Source organism: Phoenix dactylifera, chromosome 5 (genome assembly GCF_051530095.1).
Source record: "Phoenix dactylifera cultivar Ajwa chromosome 5, Ajwa_hap1_PhDact_Kaust_v1.1, whole genome shotgun sequence".
Classification (NCBI taxonomy): Eukaryota; Viridiplantae; Streptophyta; class Magnoliopsida; order Arecales; family Arecaceae; genus Phoenix; species Phoenix dactylifera.
The window spans coordinates 2,665,060-2,685,087 of record NC_143194.1 but is presented as its reverse complement, the minus strand read 5'-3'; the positions used below and the strand labels follow the sequence as shown (position 1 = coordinate 2,685,087).

The 20,028-nt window shown below is 37.5% G+C and overlaps 1 protein-coding gene across 1 annotated transcript; it reads left to right on the top strand.

Annotated features, from left to right (window-relative positions):
• The first annotated feature begins 573 nt into the window (after window positions 1–573).
• RECQL3 (DEAD/DEAH box RNA helicase family protein) lies at window positions 574–19,730 on the top strand. The gene is made up of 20 exons (XM_039129466.2): window positions 574–671; window positions 2,159–2,315; window positions 2,514–2,621; window positions 2,748–2,755; window positions 2,844–2,927; window positions 6,275–6,415; window positions 6,531–6,565; window positions 6,712–6,795; window positions 7,883–7,971; window positions 8,344–8,496; window positions 8,578–8,674; window positions 10,469–10,472; window positions 10,600–10,749; window positions 10,830–10,922; window positions 11,001–11,066; window positions 11,196–11,329; window positions 14,834–14,934; window positions 17,403–17,530; window positions 18,502–18,611; window positions 19,014–19,730. The coding sequence occupies exons 1-20, from the start codon at window positions 603–605 to the stop codon at window positions 19,516–19,518; spliced, it is 2,316 nt and encodes a 771-aa protein (XP_038985394.2). The 5' UTR covers window positions 574–602; the 3' UTR covers window positions 19,519–19,730.
• Window positions 19,731–20,028: the final 298 nt, after the last annotated feature.

The window sequence follows — 20,028 nt, the reverse complement described above, 5'->3', positions numbered from 1 at the left end:
AAAAAGAATAACCAGGCAAAAGATCAAGTCAATACATAAAAAAGAAAAATCTTTCATTAGATGGGGTTCATGGTCATCCCTTAATATTGGGCATGGCTTGTGCTCAATACAATATAGAGGAGGTTTCCTACTGGGCATACAATTGGCAGGTTATTGCCAATTTCTTAAGAAATCTTATGCCGACATCCAATTGTCCCCACTTTCCATATGCCTCATACATACTATCTAAATTAATAATTTTTACTTTTTTCCTTCAAGTTTTGTTTTATTAAAGAATTAAAACCAAGGAAGCAACTGCTAAAAGTGAAATAGAACTTATCAATGGACATAAATCTGAGCAGTATTTATCTTATAAAATGCTTAACATCTGGTGAAACAGAAGAGGCATTCTACACAAAAGAAACATGCCATCCACCTGCAACTCTCATTTCCAGCACTGGTAATAGGATACGAAATGGCTCCCAATCACGTGTATGGCACGTGGGCGCTAGTACTTTGCATAAACTAGGCACTTGATTGCCGACTTTACATGCAGCACCATAAAATTACTGTATTACCCCTCCATTTGTTTCCGGTCTTTATAATTCCTTTCCTCGCTGCCGATGTCGAATACTCTCGTCGGCACTCCTTTCCCGCCCTCTTCTTCCCCTTCTCTCGGCCGTCCTCCTCAGGTCTCCCCTCCATATCCCTGCCTCGTTCCAATGTTATGAGCGAATCTTTTCCACAATATCCATTTAGATCGTTATGTTATATATTTATGGATCTTTTGTTTCCTTTTCGCTTTGAATTTTAGGTATTCGAATGATGGCCTGTGAATTTTTTAACCTTTTATTCTAATCCAATGGTCTTTTTCTTTAGTTTCCGTTTTATATTTGCATTTTAGGGCCCCTTCTTTTATATATTGCTGCATCTAATTTATGCATGCCGATGCTCATGCTTATTTTTATCGGTAAATATAGAAATTTTAGGTATTTTAAATGAACTTTAGTACTAAATCCTTTTGTCTGGAATTGAAGCTTATGGTTGAGCATGTTGTAATGAAAATTTACTGATTGAATTGACAAGTAAATACCCAAAGCAAGTAAAAAAAAAAAAAGAAGAAGAAGCGCGTGCACACATACACACACCAAGAGAGAATAGTATCAATGGCTGCCCATCACGCATTTTTATCATAATTCGTGAGGTTTAACCATCAAGTCATCTATTCTATGTCCACATTTTTGCTGAGAAAACCTGGGTCTAGCTTGATGCATTTGTTATATATTCATGTATATAAAGATTAACACAAAAATGGTTGAATAAGGTTAGAAAAAACTGGTGGATATCTTGTTGACCGGAGTGGTGTTCCAGCAGTTCAACATGAATTTTAAGTGCTTTAGCACATTGTACGGGAAAGCCATGCCATCTTGTTAGCTTTTAGTCAATTTTCAGCTTGGCATGCAAGTTGCATATTTAGGAAAGGGGGATGGTGGAAACAAGGAGTGAGAGGGGTCAGAGAGGACGTCAATGCTGCAATTCATAAAATTTTTGGTATACCATGAACACCTTAAATGAGATTGCAATAAACTCATTCAAGTATGTGGTTGGATAATAATGCTCCTACTAAATGGCATGTATATGGAACCCTACCTCCATAGATTCAGTTTAAGATTGGATTCTCTAGCACTGCTATCCTTGTAGAGCACTCCAGGCATTTGAATACCCCTGTAAGCTTCTCTTTGACACACACAGCCTGAAAAACTGATGCATGTCATCGGACCCTTTCATATTATAGTCGGGTTGGTTCTGTGCTCCGTGCAGCCATTGTTTTTGATGTATTGAGGTAAATTTAATTCCTTTCAAGAGTTCTTACAGTTAATATTTGTGATTCATCATTACTTCCTTAAAATACCAAATCCTGCATGGTTCTCCCAGTTTTGTTATTAGTGCACTGTTTAAATGATTGAAATGCTTCTAGTTTTCTACTTCCAATTGGTTTCTTGTTATAAAGTTCAGGTTTAGTTTTACCAATTGGCAATTAGCTGTGCTGATGTCTTTGTTTGGTGTGCCTGATGCAGTTAAGCAGTGATAGACATACAAATTCTAGTTTCATGAGTACTCAAAAACTATATTGTAAGTTAGTGCTCTTATATATATTGCATTACTTTTGTTTATACAGATCGTGATGAAGAAATCACTTCTTCCTGTGAAAAATATGTCTGCTTCTGAAAAGCATAGTGTCGGAAAGGAAGATTTAGTGAGGCTTCTGAAACAATATTTTGGGCATGCTGAATTCAGGGGAAAGCAGTCGGAGGCTATTGAAGCTGTTTTGGCAGGTTTTATCCTGTTCTCTGGCTATCTGCTAATTTGGATATATGCTGATTGATAAGAGAATGCTGTGCCTATATTATTTTTTCTGTGATCATTTTTCTTATCATTCATGTTATGTCATGGACTGTTTGGATTTTTGAATGGAACGTCTCTCTTAATGAGCATCCTCGAATCTGGATATCATGTTAGCAATTCCTTTACAGGAAGAGATTGTTTTTGTCTTATGCCAACTGGAGGAGGAAAATCTATGTGTTATCAGATTCCAGCAGTAGCAAAGCCCGGCATTGTGCTTGTCATCTCTCCCTTGATTGGTGAATGCTTTCTGTCCTGTTCAATTTTTAACATGATTTGCTGGTAGTTTGGAGAAAAAGTTCTAGATCTGCTTATTTAGACTATTCTGACAGTTTTTACTTGTCCATTTAAATTCTTTTGACCAGCACTGATGGTAAGTTTAAGTGCTATTCAGATTATTTTCTTTAATACAATCTTTTTCTGTAAGGTCATGCTGGTTTTCTTTTTACATCCATGATTAGGAAAACCAAGTTGCAGCACTGAGGATGAAAGGAATTCCTGCTGAGTTTCTCTCTTCAACACAGACTGCACAAACTAAAGAGAAGGTAAAATTTGAGATTACAAATTTTCTTAGCAAGGTGATGGTAGATCTATACCAATATTTACTTTCTTTGTAATTACCTTTGTGTAAGATTTTGGTATATTTTCTTAAGAGTGGATACATGTCATCTACAAGAGTGTAATAGAACTGTGTTACATGAACAATTAAGTGAGCCCCTTGTTCTCACTATATAGCTAGAATTAATGATCAGGGAAAGATCTTACAGAGCTACACTTCAGCTTGGAATTTTTTAGCTTAATAAGTTTTACTCGTCCAAACAGTGTCTCTGACCAGTTGGTCAGTTGTAAAAGATGACTCGCTGATCAGGAAGGCTGGATTTTATTCTCACTGCAGGCAGGTGAGTGAGGACAGTCTTGCAGTATTCAAAATTTTGGTTTTGGTGGGGGTGTGGGGTGTGTGTGGGGGGGTGGGGGGTGGAGGAATACTAAATCCATCCAATTGTACACGTCAACTAATCTGGATTGATTCTAACTTCTATATTATATTATAGCATTCAGATAAAACCTCAGCATCATTAAACTTTTGCTGCTATATGTATTCTATTTCCATCAATAATCACATGTAGGATTTTTTTCTTTTCTTTCCTCCTTTGCATATGGATTTATTAAGAAGATTTTGTCATAACTTATAATGGAGGCAAAATAGTTGCTGCGCATGAAGGCTGATGATTTTTAATCCGACTGTTCATGAGTGAAGTCAAAAGGAGGAATCTGCACCCTAGATAATCCTGTAGTGGAATTTTTGCTTCATTAGAATCTGAAATAAGGAATGTTAGATCATGAGTAGGGGACTTCGATGTATTATTAAGGTTATTGTTCACTTGATTGTGAAGAAGCTTGAATGATTGAACAAAGAGCTGATTAAGGTCCCACCATGCCTGTTCACTTGATTGTCCAAGCTTGGCTGTTATACTGAAGGGATGTTCAAGCTTCACCAAAGCTCAGCTATGAGTGTTTCAATCTTGAGTTGTTTCTTAATTGAGCTATTTTGAACAAGACTGTCATGGACCTGAACATCAGCTTTCATTTTGCAAGCCCAAAATAGTTTAATCTCATTTGTAAGCTGAGCCTGTTAATATGAGGTTTGAGCCCCAGTTGTTTACTTATTAAATAAGCCTGAATGGGCCTTCTATCTTTCCGAGCTGTGGCTGTTCATGAATGTTTTGGTTCATTTGCACTCATACTACTGCAAGCACCTCCAGTTGTTTGTTCCATGAGCATTGCTATCATTGGTAATTTGGTATAGCTGTAATTCCATGTGAATTCCATTTTTCTTTGTGCTCTTATTCGTAACAGTAAAGATAATGATGTAGATGTAAGCAGATTGCTGAACCACATATCTATGACGTTGAGCTTGTTTCATAGCATCTTGTTTTTGTCTTTGTTACTTTCTTTTGCATATATCTTATGTTGAGTCCAACAGGGGACTCAGCTAGCTAGTATACCTCTCCAGTAGATCATCTTGTGTCACATGTTAGGCTACAAGGATCAGGAATAAGAAGCTTTGATTAGGGAGAACAGGCCAATATAGACTTGGAGTTTCTATGGAGACCATTAGTGAAGTTGTCAACTCAATGCTAAAGCTTGCTAATTTGGGCCTTCTCAGCATCCTCTCAGTTGGTTCTAGATGAGTCATCCCGACAATTACTTTGATACTGTAAGCTTATACATAATGCTGTTAAGCATCAGTTTTGTTTTGACACTTAAGAACACATTGAGGTTCTTCAACTTAATTGTGTTTCTGGTCTCTATGCTGAATTAATGCACCGGGTTTCTTAATGTGCTCAGTCCTTGAAATTATTAGCTATGAGCAAATTCAACATACCATTCCCTTGAATTCATTAACCATCAACTATATATATTCTGTAACACCACAGTTGTTATATGGATATATCTCTGCCATTAGTTAGAGGAAGAAGAAGAAGAAGCAACAGCTACACCAGTATGTACATGATAGGGCCTAGTTAAAGATTATTTATATGGAATTCTAGCTTCTTGTGATAATTTTCAACTTTCTAATGGATAAAAATAACCAGCAAGCATTATCTAATCTTTTTAGGTCACTTTAGGATTCCTGATGTTCTAAGTGATGTTCTCTAGAATGAACTTGCTAATTTTATGAGTGAGTGAGAGAGAGAGAGAGAGAGAGAGAGAGTAAATCCTTTATGTCCAAGGGATCATGGTTGGTAACAGCAAGTGATGTCAGTCAGGTTACTGTCTGATAAGAATTGACTAATGTAGCTAAATTAAGGGGAAAGTATTGAAAGATTCAAGCCTGTACTACCTATTAAGTCAAACTAAATTGAAAAGATGAATGTCAAGTGGTCTTATTAATTGCTTGCAATGGGTTATAAGTTTGCACATCATGACCGCCCTTTGATTTTTTTGTTTTCTTTTCTTTTTTATTCAATTTCTGTGAGCTCCCAGTGTGGCCATTGGATCAATAATCTGGCCAGTTGGTTCAAGTCTGATGTCACCATGGTATAGTTGTAACATATTTTCAATATCCAGAAAAGGAGATGACTTATGTATTATCAACTGCCTATTGTTAATGCTGGGGTGAGATGTCCTTAGAGGCTCTTCCAGATTGTTCTTTGCACATGTTCATAAGTCCATGTTGTGAGCAGGCTATGCAAATTAAGAAAGTTAAAAAGTAAGAAGCAAAATGCTGCTAATGTTTGAAAACTGGTGAAAGATATTGGTTATGCTTGCTGGATGGGCAATTGATTTTAGAGCACACAAGATTTACAAACATCTCAATTTGGTTATGCTTGCAGGAAGGGAAATTGATTTTACAGCACACAAGATTTACAAACATCTCAATTTAGTTCATATCATTGCCAGTCTCATCACAATGTTGGTAATTCAATTTCAGTTTTATCTTTTCTTAACTCCCAAGAAGACAATGTTCATGAAGAACAAACAACCGAGCCTTCATTGCTATCTTTTCCTCAATGATTCGTTTGAGCATTATGCTTATTTAATTACAGGGGCACTTAGAACATCCTTTGAAAATTAGGATTTTTTTTTTGTGTGTGTATACATGTTTCCTCAAGTTGAAGGGGGATTCTATCATGTCTTTTGATTTTGTGGAGTGATGGTCCCATGCTGAAGTTACAAGAATCTCACATTTCCAAGTCTCATTTCATCAACGGATTTTAATAAAAAGAGCATTTTGCTTCATCCAAATTATAGTGTATGTTTGCGGTCACAGCTTTGAGTTTGGATAGGGAATATGCTAAGCAGAAACATCCCACATTTATTTTCTACCTTGAATTTACTGAATATTTTAATTTACTTTAAAAATGCATTTCCTATTTCTTTTCTCCAGATCCATGAAGACCTCAATTCTGGAAAGCCATCCATTAAATTGTTGTATGTGACTCCAGAGTTGGTTGCACTATTTGGATTCATGACAAAGCTAACAAAGCTTTATAACAGAGGGTTACTGAGCCTAATTGCCATTGATGAGGTTTACAAGTTGTTCATATTCCAGCTATATATTGCTTTTATGATTGTAGCCATATTATACTTTCAGACCCTCATCTTTCCACTTCACTTCTTAGTACTTAACACCTGTATTTCAGGCTCACTGCATTTCAACTTGGGGCCACGACTTCAGGTTTGTCTCAAATGTTTTCCATCGGGACTGCTAGGCAACAATTGCTCTTCATTTGGACAAAGTTTAGGTTTAGTGATGAAGAAGGATATACTATGTTTTAACGACTCTGTATTTTCTATGTTGTCTCTGCTTTGCTTGTAATGTAGGCCTAGCTACCGCAAACTATCATCTTTAAGGAGACACCTTCCGGATGTGCCAATATTAGCTTTGACTGCTACAGCTGTTCCGAAGTGAGCTGTATTTATTTTTTAACTTTGATTCCATTTTCTTATTTCTTTGCTGATTGGTAAAAAGTAATACAGATGTTTAATTTGAACAAGGTCCCATACGTGGAAAGAAAATTGAATGTAAGTTAATTGTTGCAGCAATTTAACTAAAAATAGCAGTCCACGTGAGGGTGACATTCCAGTGTAAACTAGTGATGTTATTTTGATATAAAAAAAAATCCAGTTGAAAGTGGCAACAAATTAAATGACAAGACTTGACCACCTGTTTGGTTGGCTTCGTGGATCCTGCTTTATACTTAGTTACTATCCAAACTCCAAAGTCAAATCCATCAAAAGGAAACCATGTTATTTTGCTGTTTCCAAGTCTCGTTGGGCCTTCCCTCATCTTTAATGATATCTCAACCTACATCTAAGAGCCCACTCATTATTGTGGTTATCTCTAGCCTCTAACTTCTATAGACAGACTACTCTAAATGGTTTTCCTGATCATACCCATTACTGATCCTACATATCTGCTGCGTAGTGTTCTGAACTCTAATTTTGTTCTTACTAGGTATTCACACCAACATCGTGATTGTGTTTCTTATCTTTTTGCTTATGTGACCTAACCTCTTCTAGTATGAAACATTTTAAATCCTACAAGAAAGCTGATCTTGTGACCATCTCACAAAATTTCTGCCTCAACAATATATGATGATTCATTCCTGCAATTTCCTTGCCCTTCAGCACGACATAGCTAAGATAGTAAATTTTATCCGAAAGACTTTTCTTTTATCAGTTTACTTCACCTGCTGTTCTGTATTTGCACTTTATATTCTATATTTGGTTTGAATTACTTTTAATCCAGTCATCCAATGTTCACCTCTTCCTTGTCTCATGAACGAAGACCAATATCATCTGTGAGCAACATGGAACATGAGATTGCTTTTAAAATTGATAATTAAGCCAAAGGCCAAGTCCAGTAAAGTAACTCAAATGTTGCCTTTTATTTTCAAGTTTGTAGTTGTACTGTTTCCTTGTGATATATATTTTCTGTCTATGTTATAAAATTTCTTGAAAGTACTAAGAACCAGCTTTTGTTGTGACACAGAGTTCAAAAAGATGTGATAGAATCACTGTGCCTGCAGCACCCATTAATCCTAAGGGCATCATTTAATCGTCCTAACATATTTTATGAAGGTAATGCCATTAGATCAACTTGGTGCAATCAGTGATTTTATGTTCTGGATTGTGTAATTATTCTATTCTTTTTGGTTAAGTAAGCTGGTGTTTCATCTAACTTTCTTTGACTGAATTCTTTGTTGTATTGATCAGTACCTTTATATATGATGGAAAAATGGGACAACGTAACTGTACAATTATATGTAATTTTAATTTGGACCCCTTGCCTAGTTTCAGGTCCTTGGCTTTTGAGCACTGTTTGTGTAAATGGAGTCCAAATATTAATGCTTGTATCTAAAAGCTCTTCTATTTTTCCCACTGCTCTATTGTAAATCTTTTCTGGTGTTACCAAAACATGTGAACTTACATGAGAAGTATCACTTCATGCAGTTCGCTATAAAGATCTTCTGGCTGATGCTTACCGTGATGTATCACATCTACTCAAGTCTGCTGGAAATGCTTGCTCAATTGTTTATTGTCTTGAACGTTCTATCTGTGATGACTTGTCTGGTTACCTATGCAAGAATGGCATCTCCTCTGCTGGTATGTGAATGTACAGTTTGACGACATTACCTATTCACAGTCTTCCTTGTGTTTCTATATATTTCCTCTCTTCCATTTTAGCTTATCATGCGGGGCTAAACAGCAAATTCCGCAGCGCTGTAGTGGATGATTGGCTTTCTTCCAGAATACAAGTTATTGTTGCAACAGTGGCTTTCGGGTATCTATATCCCTGATATCATGCAATTGTGTAGTCTGTATATTTTGAGCTGTTTTTATTTTCCATGCTCTCATTTTTTTTTGCTTAATACAACCTGGAGCTCATATCTCTGATTTAATTTTCCTGTTTATGTTAATGTGTATACGTCAGCGACAAAGTCAATGCCAAGTTTTGTCCATATTTATGTGAGAATTGGTTCCCTACTGCATCTCCAACCTAGGAGCTCTATTGTCAGAACTGAATTTTACACCAATTAAATAAACATAAATCAAGAAAAAATGATTTATTCAAGATTTGTGCATGGCTGGCATGATTCTTCAGATGTCTCCCACATAAAACATAACTTTTCCCATTAAATGAAACTAGTCAGGTGAAATGGTGGTGGCAGTCATTGAAGGGTCAATCAATCATATCCTTGCATGATAGATACGATAGTTACATTCTCATCTAAATCTTCAGGGGTTCCAGTTTTATTCACCTATCAGCTTGTTCAAATAGCAAGCTACACCTCTAATAAGCTAGCCAATAAACATATCTCCTGTGCTATAACCTGTACATGCACTCAGAGTCTGGCAGAATTCTACATCATATCAACATGTCTTTTGAGCTCGACACCTGCCTCTTGTCTAAGACTCGTAAGTCAAGCTGTTAACTTGGTTGAGACGCCATACTCATTGCATACGTTGTACATGGAAATCATATTAATTGAATGGAATTCCTCATGTAAGCTGAAATCATATTATATTACTCACGAGCTTGAAGAAAGATCCTTTTATAAGCTATATGTTGTACACATCATCAAGCCTTAAATCATGTGATGTAATGAAGATAATGTTGCTAAACTTTTAAATTGTAAGCATGGCAAATAGTGGAATAAAAAAAATCATGGGAGTTTTACTAGTACTAATAAATTAATGAGCATTTGAAATAAGGCTTCCATCTATCTCTTTTCTTCTCTCTCTTTTTTTTTCTTACCTGTTTTGTCTAGATGATCCACTTGATTCTTTTGTAATGAAACATACTCTTTCTAGATTTATTATCAGCAAAAATATTCAGTTTGAAACCTTGCTTCTAGGGCTGCAAATGAGCCGAGCTGCTCATGAGTAGCTTGGGCTCAGTTGAAAAATTAGCTGAGCTCAAACAAATTTTTAGAGCTTGGCTCCATGAACTAGCCGAGCCAGAAGATCAACTCTGTTCAGTTTTAGTAGAAAAGCTCAGCTCAGCTCGAAACTTGGCTCAGAACTTAGTGTAGCTGAGCTTGAGCACTTAATGTGAAGCTTGGCTCTAGCTCGAATTGAGTTCAAGCAGCTAATCTGATGTACTGAACGAACCGAGCAGCCTGATACTCGGGTCAACTCAGCTCATTTGTACCTCTGCTTGCTTCTCTCTCTGAGTATTCTTTATGTGTTTTTTTTTATCTGAATATATCAGCATGTTATATATTTTTAGCTGATGGAAAATCTACCAAAGTGCCTATGTAACACATAATAATAAAAGACATGGGATAATGCATTGCAAAATAATATTCTGCTTTTTAATTTTCTATCACCAGATTTGTAATCACGAACTTATTGATGCATGTCTTCATCCTTAAACCTGTGGCTGAACTAGAATTTCACTAAGCTAGAATTTGTTACTCAATTTTTTTTCTTGCTTCAACAAAACTTGCCTTCTCTTTATTGCTACATTGTTTGATAACGAATCTGAAAATCTGCTTTATCATTTATTTGGCCTGCTGCTGAGTTTACTTGGATACTTTCACAAAAGCTGAGATATTCATTTCGGCCGCCGCAGGATGGTAAGACTGCTTCATTTTTTTGATGTTCATACAATCTGCTCGTGTCATAGTTCTGGAAGAAATACCTTATTGCAAAGTGTTTATACTTTGTAACAGATGACTTTGTTCCATTCGTTCGTGTTTACAGGGTATAGATAAAATGGATGTTCGTATTGTTTGTCACTTTAATATCCCAAAGTCAATGGAAGGCTTTTACCAAGAGTCTGGAAGAGCTGGCCGTGATCAGTTGCCTTCAAGAAGTGTTTTGTATTATGGCATGGATGACCGCAAAAGAATGGTGGTTATAGCAATATATAATATATTTCACAGGTTTAACACATTTGTTGAATTAATAAATGGAACTATACTTCGTGGTAGGAATTTATTTTGAGAAATGCTACCAATAAAAAATCAGGGTCTTCACCATCCTCAAATAGTTTGCCAGAGAAGTCCCTAGAAGCCTTCAGTCAGGTGTTTCTATTGTTTTGAATAAGACACTTGCGAAAAAATAGAGTTGCTTAGAGAATAATGATTCCTCACTATATGCAGATGGTGGAATATTGTGAAGGTTCTAGCTGCCGCCGGAAAAGAATCCTCGACAGTTTCGGAGAAGAGGTTTCAGCTCTGGCTTATCCATATTCCTGTTTACCTGCTTAATCAATTATTTGTTTCTGCATAAGCTGGGATAGATTCTTGATACTTCCTGACATGTATGACATCGGTATTGTTCCATTATCACAATAGGTACCTGCATCTCTATGTCGAAAATCATGTGATGCATGCAAACATCCAGACCTGGTATCCAAAAAGCTGGAGGATCTTCGCCATGTATCTGACAGTCACAAAAAGGATCGATTCTTTCCAATCATTATTAAAAGGTGCTTTTCTTTTTTCATGCATGGAAGGTTATGAATTTTTGGCATCATAAATGTTCTCTTGTTGGATTTGCTCTTTCATAAATTTGAGGAGCAAGTGTTGGAAATGCACAAGTGTAGTTGGGGTACAAATCCAGCTACTTGCAATTAGATAAGAAATGCACTATCACTGGATCACAACATGTAGGAAATGTTTGCAGAACCCACTTGTTCGCACACTCTGAATCATCAATCCATATATTCTATACAGTGAATAAATCAGTACATATATAGACAACCAACTCTGCATAAGCTCTATAGTTTTTAAATGAGATGTATGGATGGTCATTCATGACTGCCAGAAGTCGCAGAAAATATAGTTTAGATTCGAAAGGAAACTTCAAATGACAATAAAACAACTCAACAAACCTTTTGAATACTGTCCTTAACGAGGTAAAATCAAGATCTAAGTCTCAATTGGATGGCGGGGCATCCTATTGTCCTGAGTGTCAAGATAGGGCACTATCCTGTGTATCGGACAAGATTGAGATAGGATGGGGATGAATGGGACAGGACATCCACCATCTTGAGTGTCAGAATGCAGCACGTCCCGTTCCATGGAAAAATTGGGATGGCCCCGTCCTTAGGGATTTTGGATCCTTATGTAGAGTTGTAGGCCAATGAACATGGTAATGTAGGCTTTTAGAAAAAGTGAACTAGCTAACCCATTCTACTGGTGGCATAGCAGGTCAGATGACAATTTCTTTAAGCAAAGTTCATCTATTATTGGATACCGAGCAACATACAATTTGGCAGGAAGATGATGACAATAATTTGAATGTAGATGATGTGAAAGAGAGATGAGTCACCAATACATGCTCAAATGTTTTATGGATTAGTTGTAGGCTAGACCTAGTAACTGAAGTTCTGCTGACCAGTCCCTAGACTTCCTAGTGGAGATGTGTCCCGTGATAGCCAAGGATTTCATGGAAAACAAGATCCTGTTACATCAATGACCATTAAGAAAGGAAATTATAGATTTGAAGTCCAATTTATTGCAAAGTTTCCCGGTGTTCTGTGTGTCCTTTAGTTTACTTTTGTGCAATCTTTCTCAAATAACATCTAATTCCAGGGTTATGATATTATGCTAGGCTACCTCATTCCTTCTTTAGTAGAACACAAATAGCCTGCTTCCAGTTGACAGCTTTTGATGCATCCATATTCACTTTGATTTATCCACTTGGAGGTGGTTTTCTTTGAATCAATTTGTCCTCTTTGGGTATGTCCCTGTTATGTACTTTGCATTGGTACATGAACAAATTTAAATGTATGCCTTTGAACAAGGTTGACGATCTCCCTCCTATAGAAAATTCACAGCCAAAAGATAATATATACTCCTTTCTTTCTACAATTGCTACAAAGCAGACTCTATCATTGATTATTCATTTCCTACATCAACTCTTTCGGTCTTTGTTGCATCTACTTGATAGTTTAAATTATCCACCATAGAAGCCTGTTGTCCCACAATCAACCTTGAGCAATGCCATTTAATTTGAAGGCAGTCAATCTCGTAATCTGTTGACACTTTGCCCCTTGCTATGGACCATTTAAGCCCTAGCTATCTAATAATAAAAAAGATATCGATTCAAAATGGCCATGTAATTCACCCTTCACTGATTGAGAAGGGAGGAACCATTAAATGTCTATTGGCTTCTTTTACTTTGGAAATCTTGGATAAAAAAAAACCAAAGCCCTGGGATATAGGTGGACTTGGCAACTTTTCCAATGATTGTCAACAATCATTTTGCTAGAATCTATTGATACTTTTGCAAAATTAATCATCAAGGGTACAATGATGAATGCAATGTCAGTGATCCAATCAAACCATGAAGGCCTTCCAGATGGCTGAGCCTACACGGTCTGTCTTGAAAGTATGTGCTGCACATTAAGCATTTATAGTGTTTGTATAGTACTACGCTCTAACATTTTCTCTAAATGCAACATCATGTTGATTCAATCCAACATTGAAGATAATTCAGATGACAGCATCTTACATGATGCAACGTTGAAGTATGTAGGAAGCACATAATTTTCTATAAAAGTTGTGCTGGTAGTTTATATTGCTTGTACTTTTCATCTCCTTTTCCTCTGCTTGTAAGAATAAATATGAGCTCGAATATGAGCTTGTAAGTGGGCAACACATTTCTAAAATCCACAGAGAGAATCATGAAGAAATGTGGTACCAAGACGTGGGCAACACATTTAGGGCCTCTTTGGATGTTTGAACAGGCTATTCTTTGGAGTTAACCAAAATCAAGTTGACCAATGGAAGGCCCTCGTGGGGAGTGAGAGTTGCCTACCAGCTAATAAAACGTTTAATGATAAAGAAAATCACTGCATAGATAATCCCCAAAATCAGGATGCTGTATCACCTTTCTGAAGGAATTTGATATCCCTATTTTTTCAGGCTGGTTGGTTCCTGTGTTGCCACAGTTGAGTTTCTTCTCTCCCTGCAGCTACCTCTTTGTTTGCCATTGACCTTATTTGGTTTATCCAGTGGATAAGTTATCTAAACATCCAAACAGCCTCATAGTATCCAATATGCATTATGATATCACAGAGTGTGCTGTTTCTCAAATATGCTGGTAGCTCATGTGTTTGTCTTATTTTTATTTCTTGTTTCACTAACCCCACAAGAACAAAGAAAACCTGGTATTCTGCCTTCAGATCCACTTCTTTTTTTAAATAATAGATCATAGAGAAATTTTCTCCTTAAAGAATACTGTAAAAAGAATGCTGAGAATGAAAACTCTAACACAGACTTGATTCCTACTGATCAGCTTGTAGAAACTGAGTTACCAGAGTCACTTCTAACAACTATTCTACAATTATTTCGCCACATAAATCATCAAAGTACATGATATTTAACTGTAGACATCACTATTTATGTACAATGATATTCTGTCAGTTGAGATGCATTGGATGCTTCCAAGTATGGTCTGTCGTACCGGCCCATGCTGGGACTGGTACCGGATCAGTGTGGAATCTGGTACTGGTAGTTTGTCGTTGGAGAACTGGTATGGAACCGGTACGGACCGGTACGAGACCGGTACATACCGGTCCGGGCCGCCACCGATACGCCGACCTGTACCGGTACAGTGGATCTTGCTTTCAAGTTTTCTCAATAATATTATACCTATGATAATAAATTCAAATTACTCTAAGGATAACCTGATCTATAGCAGTTCTCTTTCTATTATTGATATAATTGAAACGAGTTAAACCTTTTTGGTTGAAGTGTATCTTTCTGAGCTCTTTTCCTTGATGCATCACAAGAGTTGTGTTACCTAGCTTTATTGGTACTTTTGCTCTATTAGTGCTAGCTTTGCCTTGTGAATCTCTTACAATACTATATTGCAAAATGAACTAATCTTATATCAGAACAATTTTACACAAACAATCTCATTTTGAAATTTAATTACTTGGTTGGTTATGCATATTTGTCTTCTATATGTTAATCTTTTGCAGCTCAAAAGATGCTTTTTTAGAAGGCCGAGGCCAAGACACTGAATTTTGGAATCGAGAGGATGAGGGAAGTTTTTCCAGTGAAGACATATCAGATTCTGATGGTAAGAGATCAATTTGCAGTCAAAATGTTATAATGTTGCTTCTGTCAAGTACACGGGTGCTTTGTATAGTTTTCTTACCACTTATAATCCTATGCATATTGGAATATTAGCAATAGAAATAGCAGATGAGATGAGTTGTACAATTGAATGCTTTTACAGACTTGGGTAAAACCCAGGTCTGCAATATCACTCGGTCCAACAGTTATTGATATGTACCATATCGACACCTTGGTGATACAACAGAGCCATGGCCAAGCAAATACTGCTTGAACTGCGCCCAAAGTGCTTGAACTGACCTCAGGTCAAGCGGTTCAGAGGTGGATTGAGGTCAATCTGACCCTCCTCAGACTTGAATAACATGATACCATCTAGTATCACTCAGGATGAGTAAAACTGACCTGCTTGCAATCGTTCTTCATAGTTTGAAGGTGGGAACAGAGTGAGCCAGAAGGAAAGACTGCCTAGGGAGATTGTCTTGCAGGCCAAAGTTCGTTTTTGATTGTTGAGGTTAGAAATCATTCTAGCTAGGTAAATCTTCTTGCTCCCTTTTTTAATTTCTTCAGAAATTCGAGTGAAATTTGTGTTAAATGGAAAGATAAGAATTGAATGTTGTTTGATTGCTGCATTCATGCAAGTTTAAATTCATTGATTATTGAGGTTTTGGATTGAATCTCCAAACCTACCTTTAAAAAATGTGTATTTGAAAAAAATCTGTAACAGGTCAAGGGTGTACCAACTGCATCTATGCATACTCATTAATATCCTGCGTCCGCATGATCCCTACATGGTGGATGCACAACCCAATCTATGCACCCCTTGATATTTCTAGCCTTGGGTAGGACAAAATAAAAGATAAGCAGGCAGCGCTTGGAAGGAAACTCAGGAGTAAAACCATTTTAGGACATCGATTGTAATATAGGAGGCCAAGAGGCTACTAGAGGCCCCTCATAGGAGCAGGCTGCAGTTTTTTGTGGAAGTTTCAGAAAAGGAGAGTATAAAAGTGAACCAAGAAAAGAAAGCTGATCTAGGAATTAACTTTTGATGGGTATAAATAGTGAGGGAGGAAGTTGATTGCAGAATGTGGTTAATTATAAATATGATATCATTTGGTGCAAGGCTGTAAGAATGAGCAGATCTAACTATTTCAATAAGGCGGGCTCAACAATGTAACTTGAATGTTGTAAAACCAAACCAAGACGGTCCTGCTGCTACATGCTTGTTGATAGATATAGTCTAAGCCTGAACATTGGTCGAGCTAGGCCAAGTTCTGGCTAGGCCTAAGTTTGATATTAAGGGCTTCTATCCTAGCCCTATCCTTACCCAACCTAGGGCTTACAATCTTTAACCTGAGCCCGGCCTGCATATGGTAATCCAAGCTCTAGTCCGACTTGGCTTGACCCGATAAAGCTAGCGCACCAGTCGGTCCCTTTTTCATTGTTGAGGTGCTGAGAGAGAAAGGAGGGAGGGAAGGCAAAGACGGAAGGAACCATGATAGGGTGCTATTAGTGGTGAGGCAAAGAAGAGATGGAGGCAAAGGTGGTGGTGGACTTGTGGTATGTGAGCCATAGAGGTGACAGTCATATCCAATCTGACAAAGGTGAGGCAGGAGAAATGAAGAAAGCGGCGGTGCAAAAGTCATACTCTATCTGATGCTGGCACTTCCATCTTTGTTGATGCTCTAGTGCCTTGGTGTGCCATTGATCTACATATTTTAAGTGAGGAGGGTGGGGGTGTAGGTGAGAGATAAAGGAAGAGGCCACACTTCCATGTTGTGATGAAGATGGGTAGTGGGCAGAGGTCAAGCAACACAAATGGTGGGGAAGGAAAGAGCAAAATCTTTCATAAAGGAAAAGGGGGAGACTGTGTTATTATATAATGACTTATCATATTCTATAGTTATATATTACTTTAGGGCAGGCTAAGCCAGGCTAAGCCAGGCTAGTATAAATTCCCAACAACCTAGGCCTACACAATTTTGTTGGGCCTCAACTTATAGGTCCTGCCTGACCGAACAAGCCAAAAGTCTCTGCCCAAGCCTGCCCAAAGTTGGGCCAGGTCGAGTATTTATATGGCACAATAACTGTTGAAGATTTTCTGTTCATTTATGATTATGCATGTGTTTTTCCCAAATATGTTTCTGGGTGAAACATTTGTGGGAAAACAGATGGGTTGCTGGGGGCTGCCATCATTTTCTTTAGGGGGCAGATGCGCTATAGTGGCACAAACCCTCATGAACAGCACCGAAGTACAATACAAAATAAAATTAGAATGCTGATATTACATGTATGTAGAGTCTACCTCTTTAGTTGGCTTTTACATTTTAAACTGCTATCGTTGTTCTATACCAACTTGAATAATGGAAAAGATAAACTATCAAACTGGTATGTCTTTAACTTCAGCGGGTTGTGTGTGTGAGTTTGTCAATTAACATTCATGCTGACTCTTATTTATTACCTTCATAATGGCAGATGGAGCAGAGGTCATAAGCAGTTTAACTAGGTCAAAGATTTCAACAAAAGCAGTACTAGATGAAAAATTTGAGGTTTTGCAACACGCAGAAGAGGTTTATTATCAAAACCAAGGCCAGAGAAAGCAGGTTTGTTGTTTTTTTTCTTCCTGCTCCATTATCTACTATTATTGGTTGTATGACTCATGGAGGAGACCAAATTTACCCTTGGTTGGGTCTGTATGCCATTTTCATCTATTGTTCATTGGGCAGAGTATCCTTTGAAAAATTTAATTTCCAAAGACAGTTTCTACTGCTTATCAATATCTTGAGTTATACTTGCACTTTTAGCAATTTGAAGGAGGTCCATCGGGATGGGAGAAGGCTGTGAATCCATATAATTTATGGATAAATAAGCATCCTTAGACAGCTGCAAACAGATTTATGTTTTTTGTTTTTTTTTTTTGGGGGGGGGGGGGGTGTTAAGTTTGAAGGATGTGCATTGAGATGGGAAGAGGTTGTGAATCCATATAATTTAAGGATAAATAAAATGACCTTGTTATTCCAGTTATCCTGATTTTTGAGAGAAAAGGGGGGAAGTCCACCCACACTTGTTTACCCAACCCCGAATACTTGGGGATGTGCCATCCAAGATTCAAACCCGGTTCTGGTTGCTAAATAGAAGGGCATGACCATTGCGACAATCCCCAATTCACAATTCAATATCCTAATTTTTTAGAATTCTTTTTTCCTAAAACTTCCCCTAATCCCTTCAAACTCTCCTCCCACCATGTCAGCTGCTACCAAACTCACTCCCATGTGCAGTCTGCTTCAAAAAAAGGAACTTAAGATAAAACAGATATTCAGATGTTTTTAAAGATTTCTTATTCATTGGGTGGTCACAAAATGGATGGTCTTCAGAAGATAAATGTTTAGATTTAATTTGTGGTTAGATCATCCAATCAAATAAAATTGCACCCTAGTTTAAATTCATAGTAGTCCCAGGACTTACTGAATTACTACTACATTGGTACTCCCCTGTTGCTTTTGCAGTATCAGATGCTTGTATCCTTGCAAAAATTACTCTTATATTTATGTAAAAACGTTTTGTGGATTAACAGGAGAGCAGCCTTACTGACAAGAAGGCCATATCTGAGACATTGAGAGAAGCAAGCAAAAAGAGGTTGTTCAATGCTCTCACACAGGCTCAAGAGAGGCTTGGAGACCTATTGTAAGCGTGCTTCCAATTCTCACTGCATCAATTTATCATACATTCTTTTGTAAGTTAATGAATATTTGGTAAGTGATGCAACACGAACAAAGAATCCAGATTTGTCCTTCCAAGGGGATAAATTATTATTATTTCTGAGTTCTGAAATAATTTAGAGTATTGTTCATGCAACCACTGTCAATTTCATTGTCTCATTATGTGCAGATATTCTCTTTAATTTTGTATTCCAGCAGGCAGTGTCTCGTTATTATTTTATCTGATCCATGAGACCACCATGCTAGCTGGGCTTCTCCTGTTAATCTTTTGATCAAACACCAGGAGGATTATTGTGCAGTGAATACATTTGTTCTCTTCCTTCTAAAAGTGCCTCATGACCGATTCTTATCCTATACAACTTTGCAGGTTAGACTTCGAGGGTTCTGCTATCTTCCTTGAAATGGACTGCTTCAAAAAGTATGAGAAGGTTGGGAAAACATTCTATAACTCACAAGTTGCTGCTACAGTCAGGTGGTTGTCATCTTCGAGCCATGAGCAGATACTTGACCGGCTTAATGCCAATTCTACTACTCCAGCTAGCACCAACTGCAAAGCTGACAATCTCCCAACTGTTACCCCACCACCAGATCCTATCATTCAGGATCATGTGCCAGAAGAAGCTTCTGCTGGAGAAAACCAGGACAATATTAACTTAGAGCATTCTAATGAATCAGTAGATATGAGAGCCCCTGGAGAAAAGATAGAGCTTCCTCAAATCCCATCCTTCTTAGAATTTATTAATCAGAAAAGGTGGGAGGGTCAGATGGGCTCCTCAGTGGTGTCAAGCCAGCATCCCTCTAGAGGTGTCCAGAAGAGGATTCTGGATTCTCAAAAACATGGAGCAAACAATGCAAGCAAGAGGATTAGGTAGCAATGAAGTTTTGACATATGGTTTGTTTATTATCATCTCACTGAATTCTTCCGTCCTCCTTTCAGAGTTTTGGAACTTTTGTTCAATTTTAATTTAGTCAACCGTCTTCTTTTCTCCAGTGTGCATCACTGCTCAACTCACAAAAAGAATATATTGTGGTTTTTGCAAATAAATGATTGCAGGCTGTCAACAGCAAATATGCTTGGAAACTACATGACTTTGTTCTCCATTCTGATTGTGACTTGTGAACAAGCCGAGCATTTGGATTGTTAGACTTGTATATTCAGGGCCCAGGCTGCATATAAGATTTTGATGGTTGTACATATTTCAGTCATTTTTGGGCCTAATACATGACAAGGAGGATCATATTGCATTGAGTCTGAAGATTATAATTTATCGACTTAGTGACTAAAGTAACCATATTGCAGCACTTTCTAGAACAGCAAAAGGGTTACAATAATGACTGTTTGAAGGGTAAGGATCCACAATGATCACTTCACCAAATCAAAG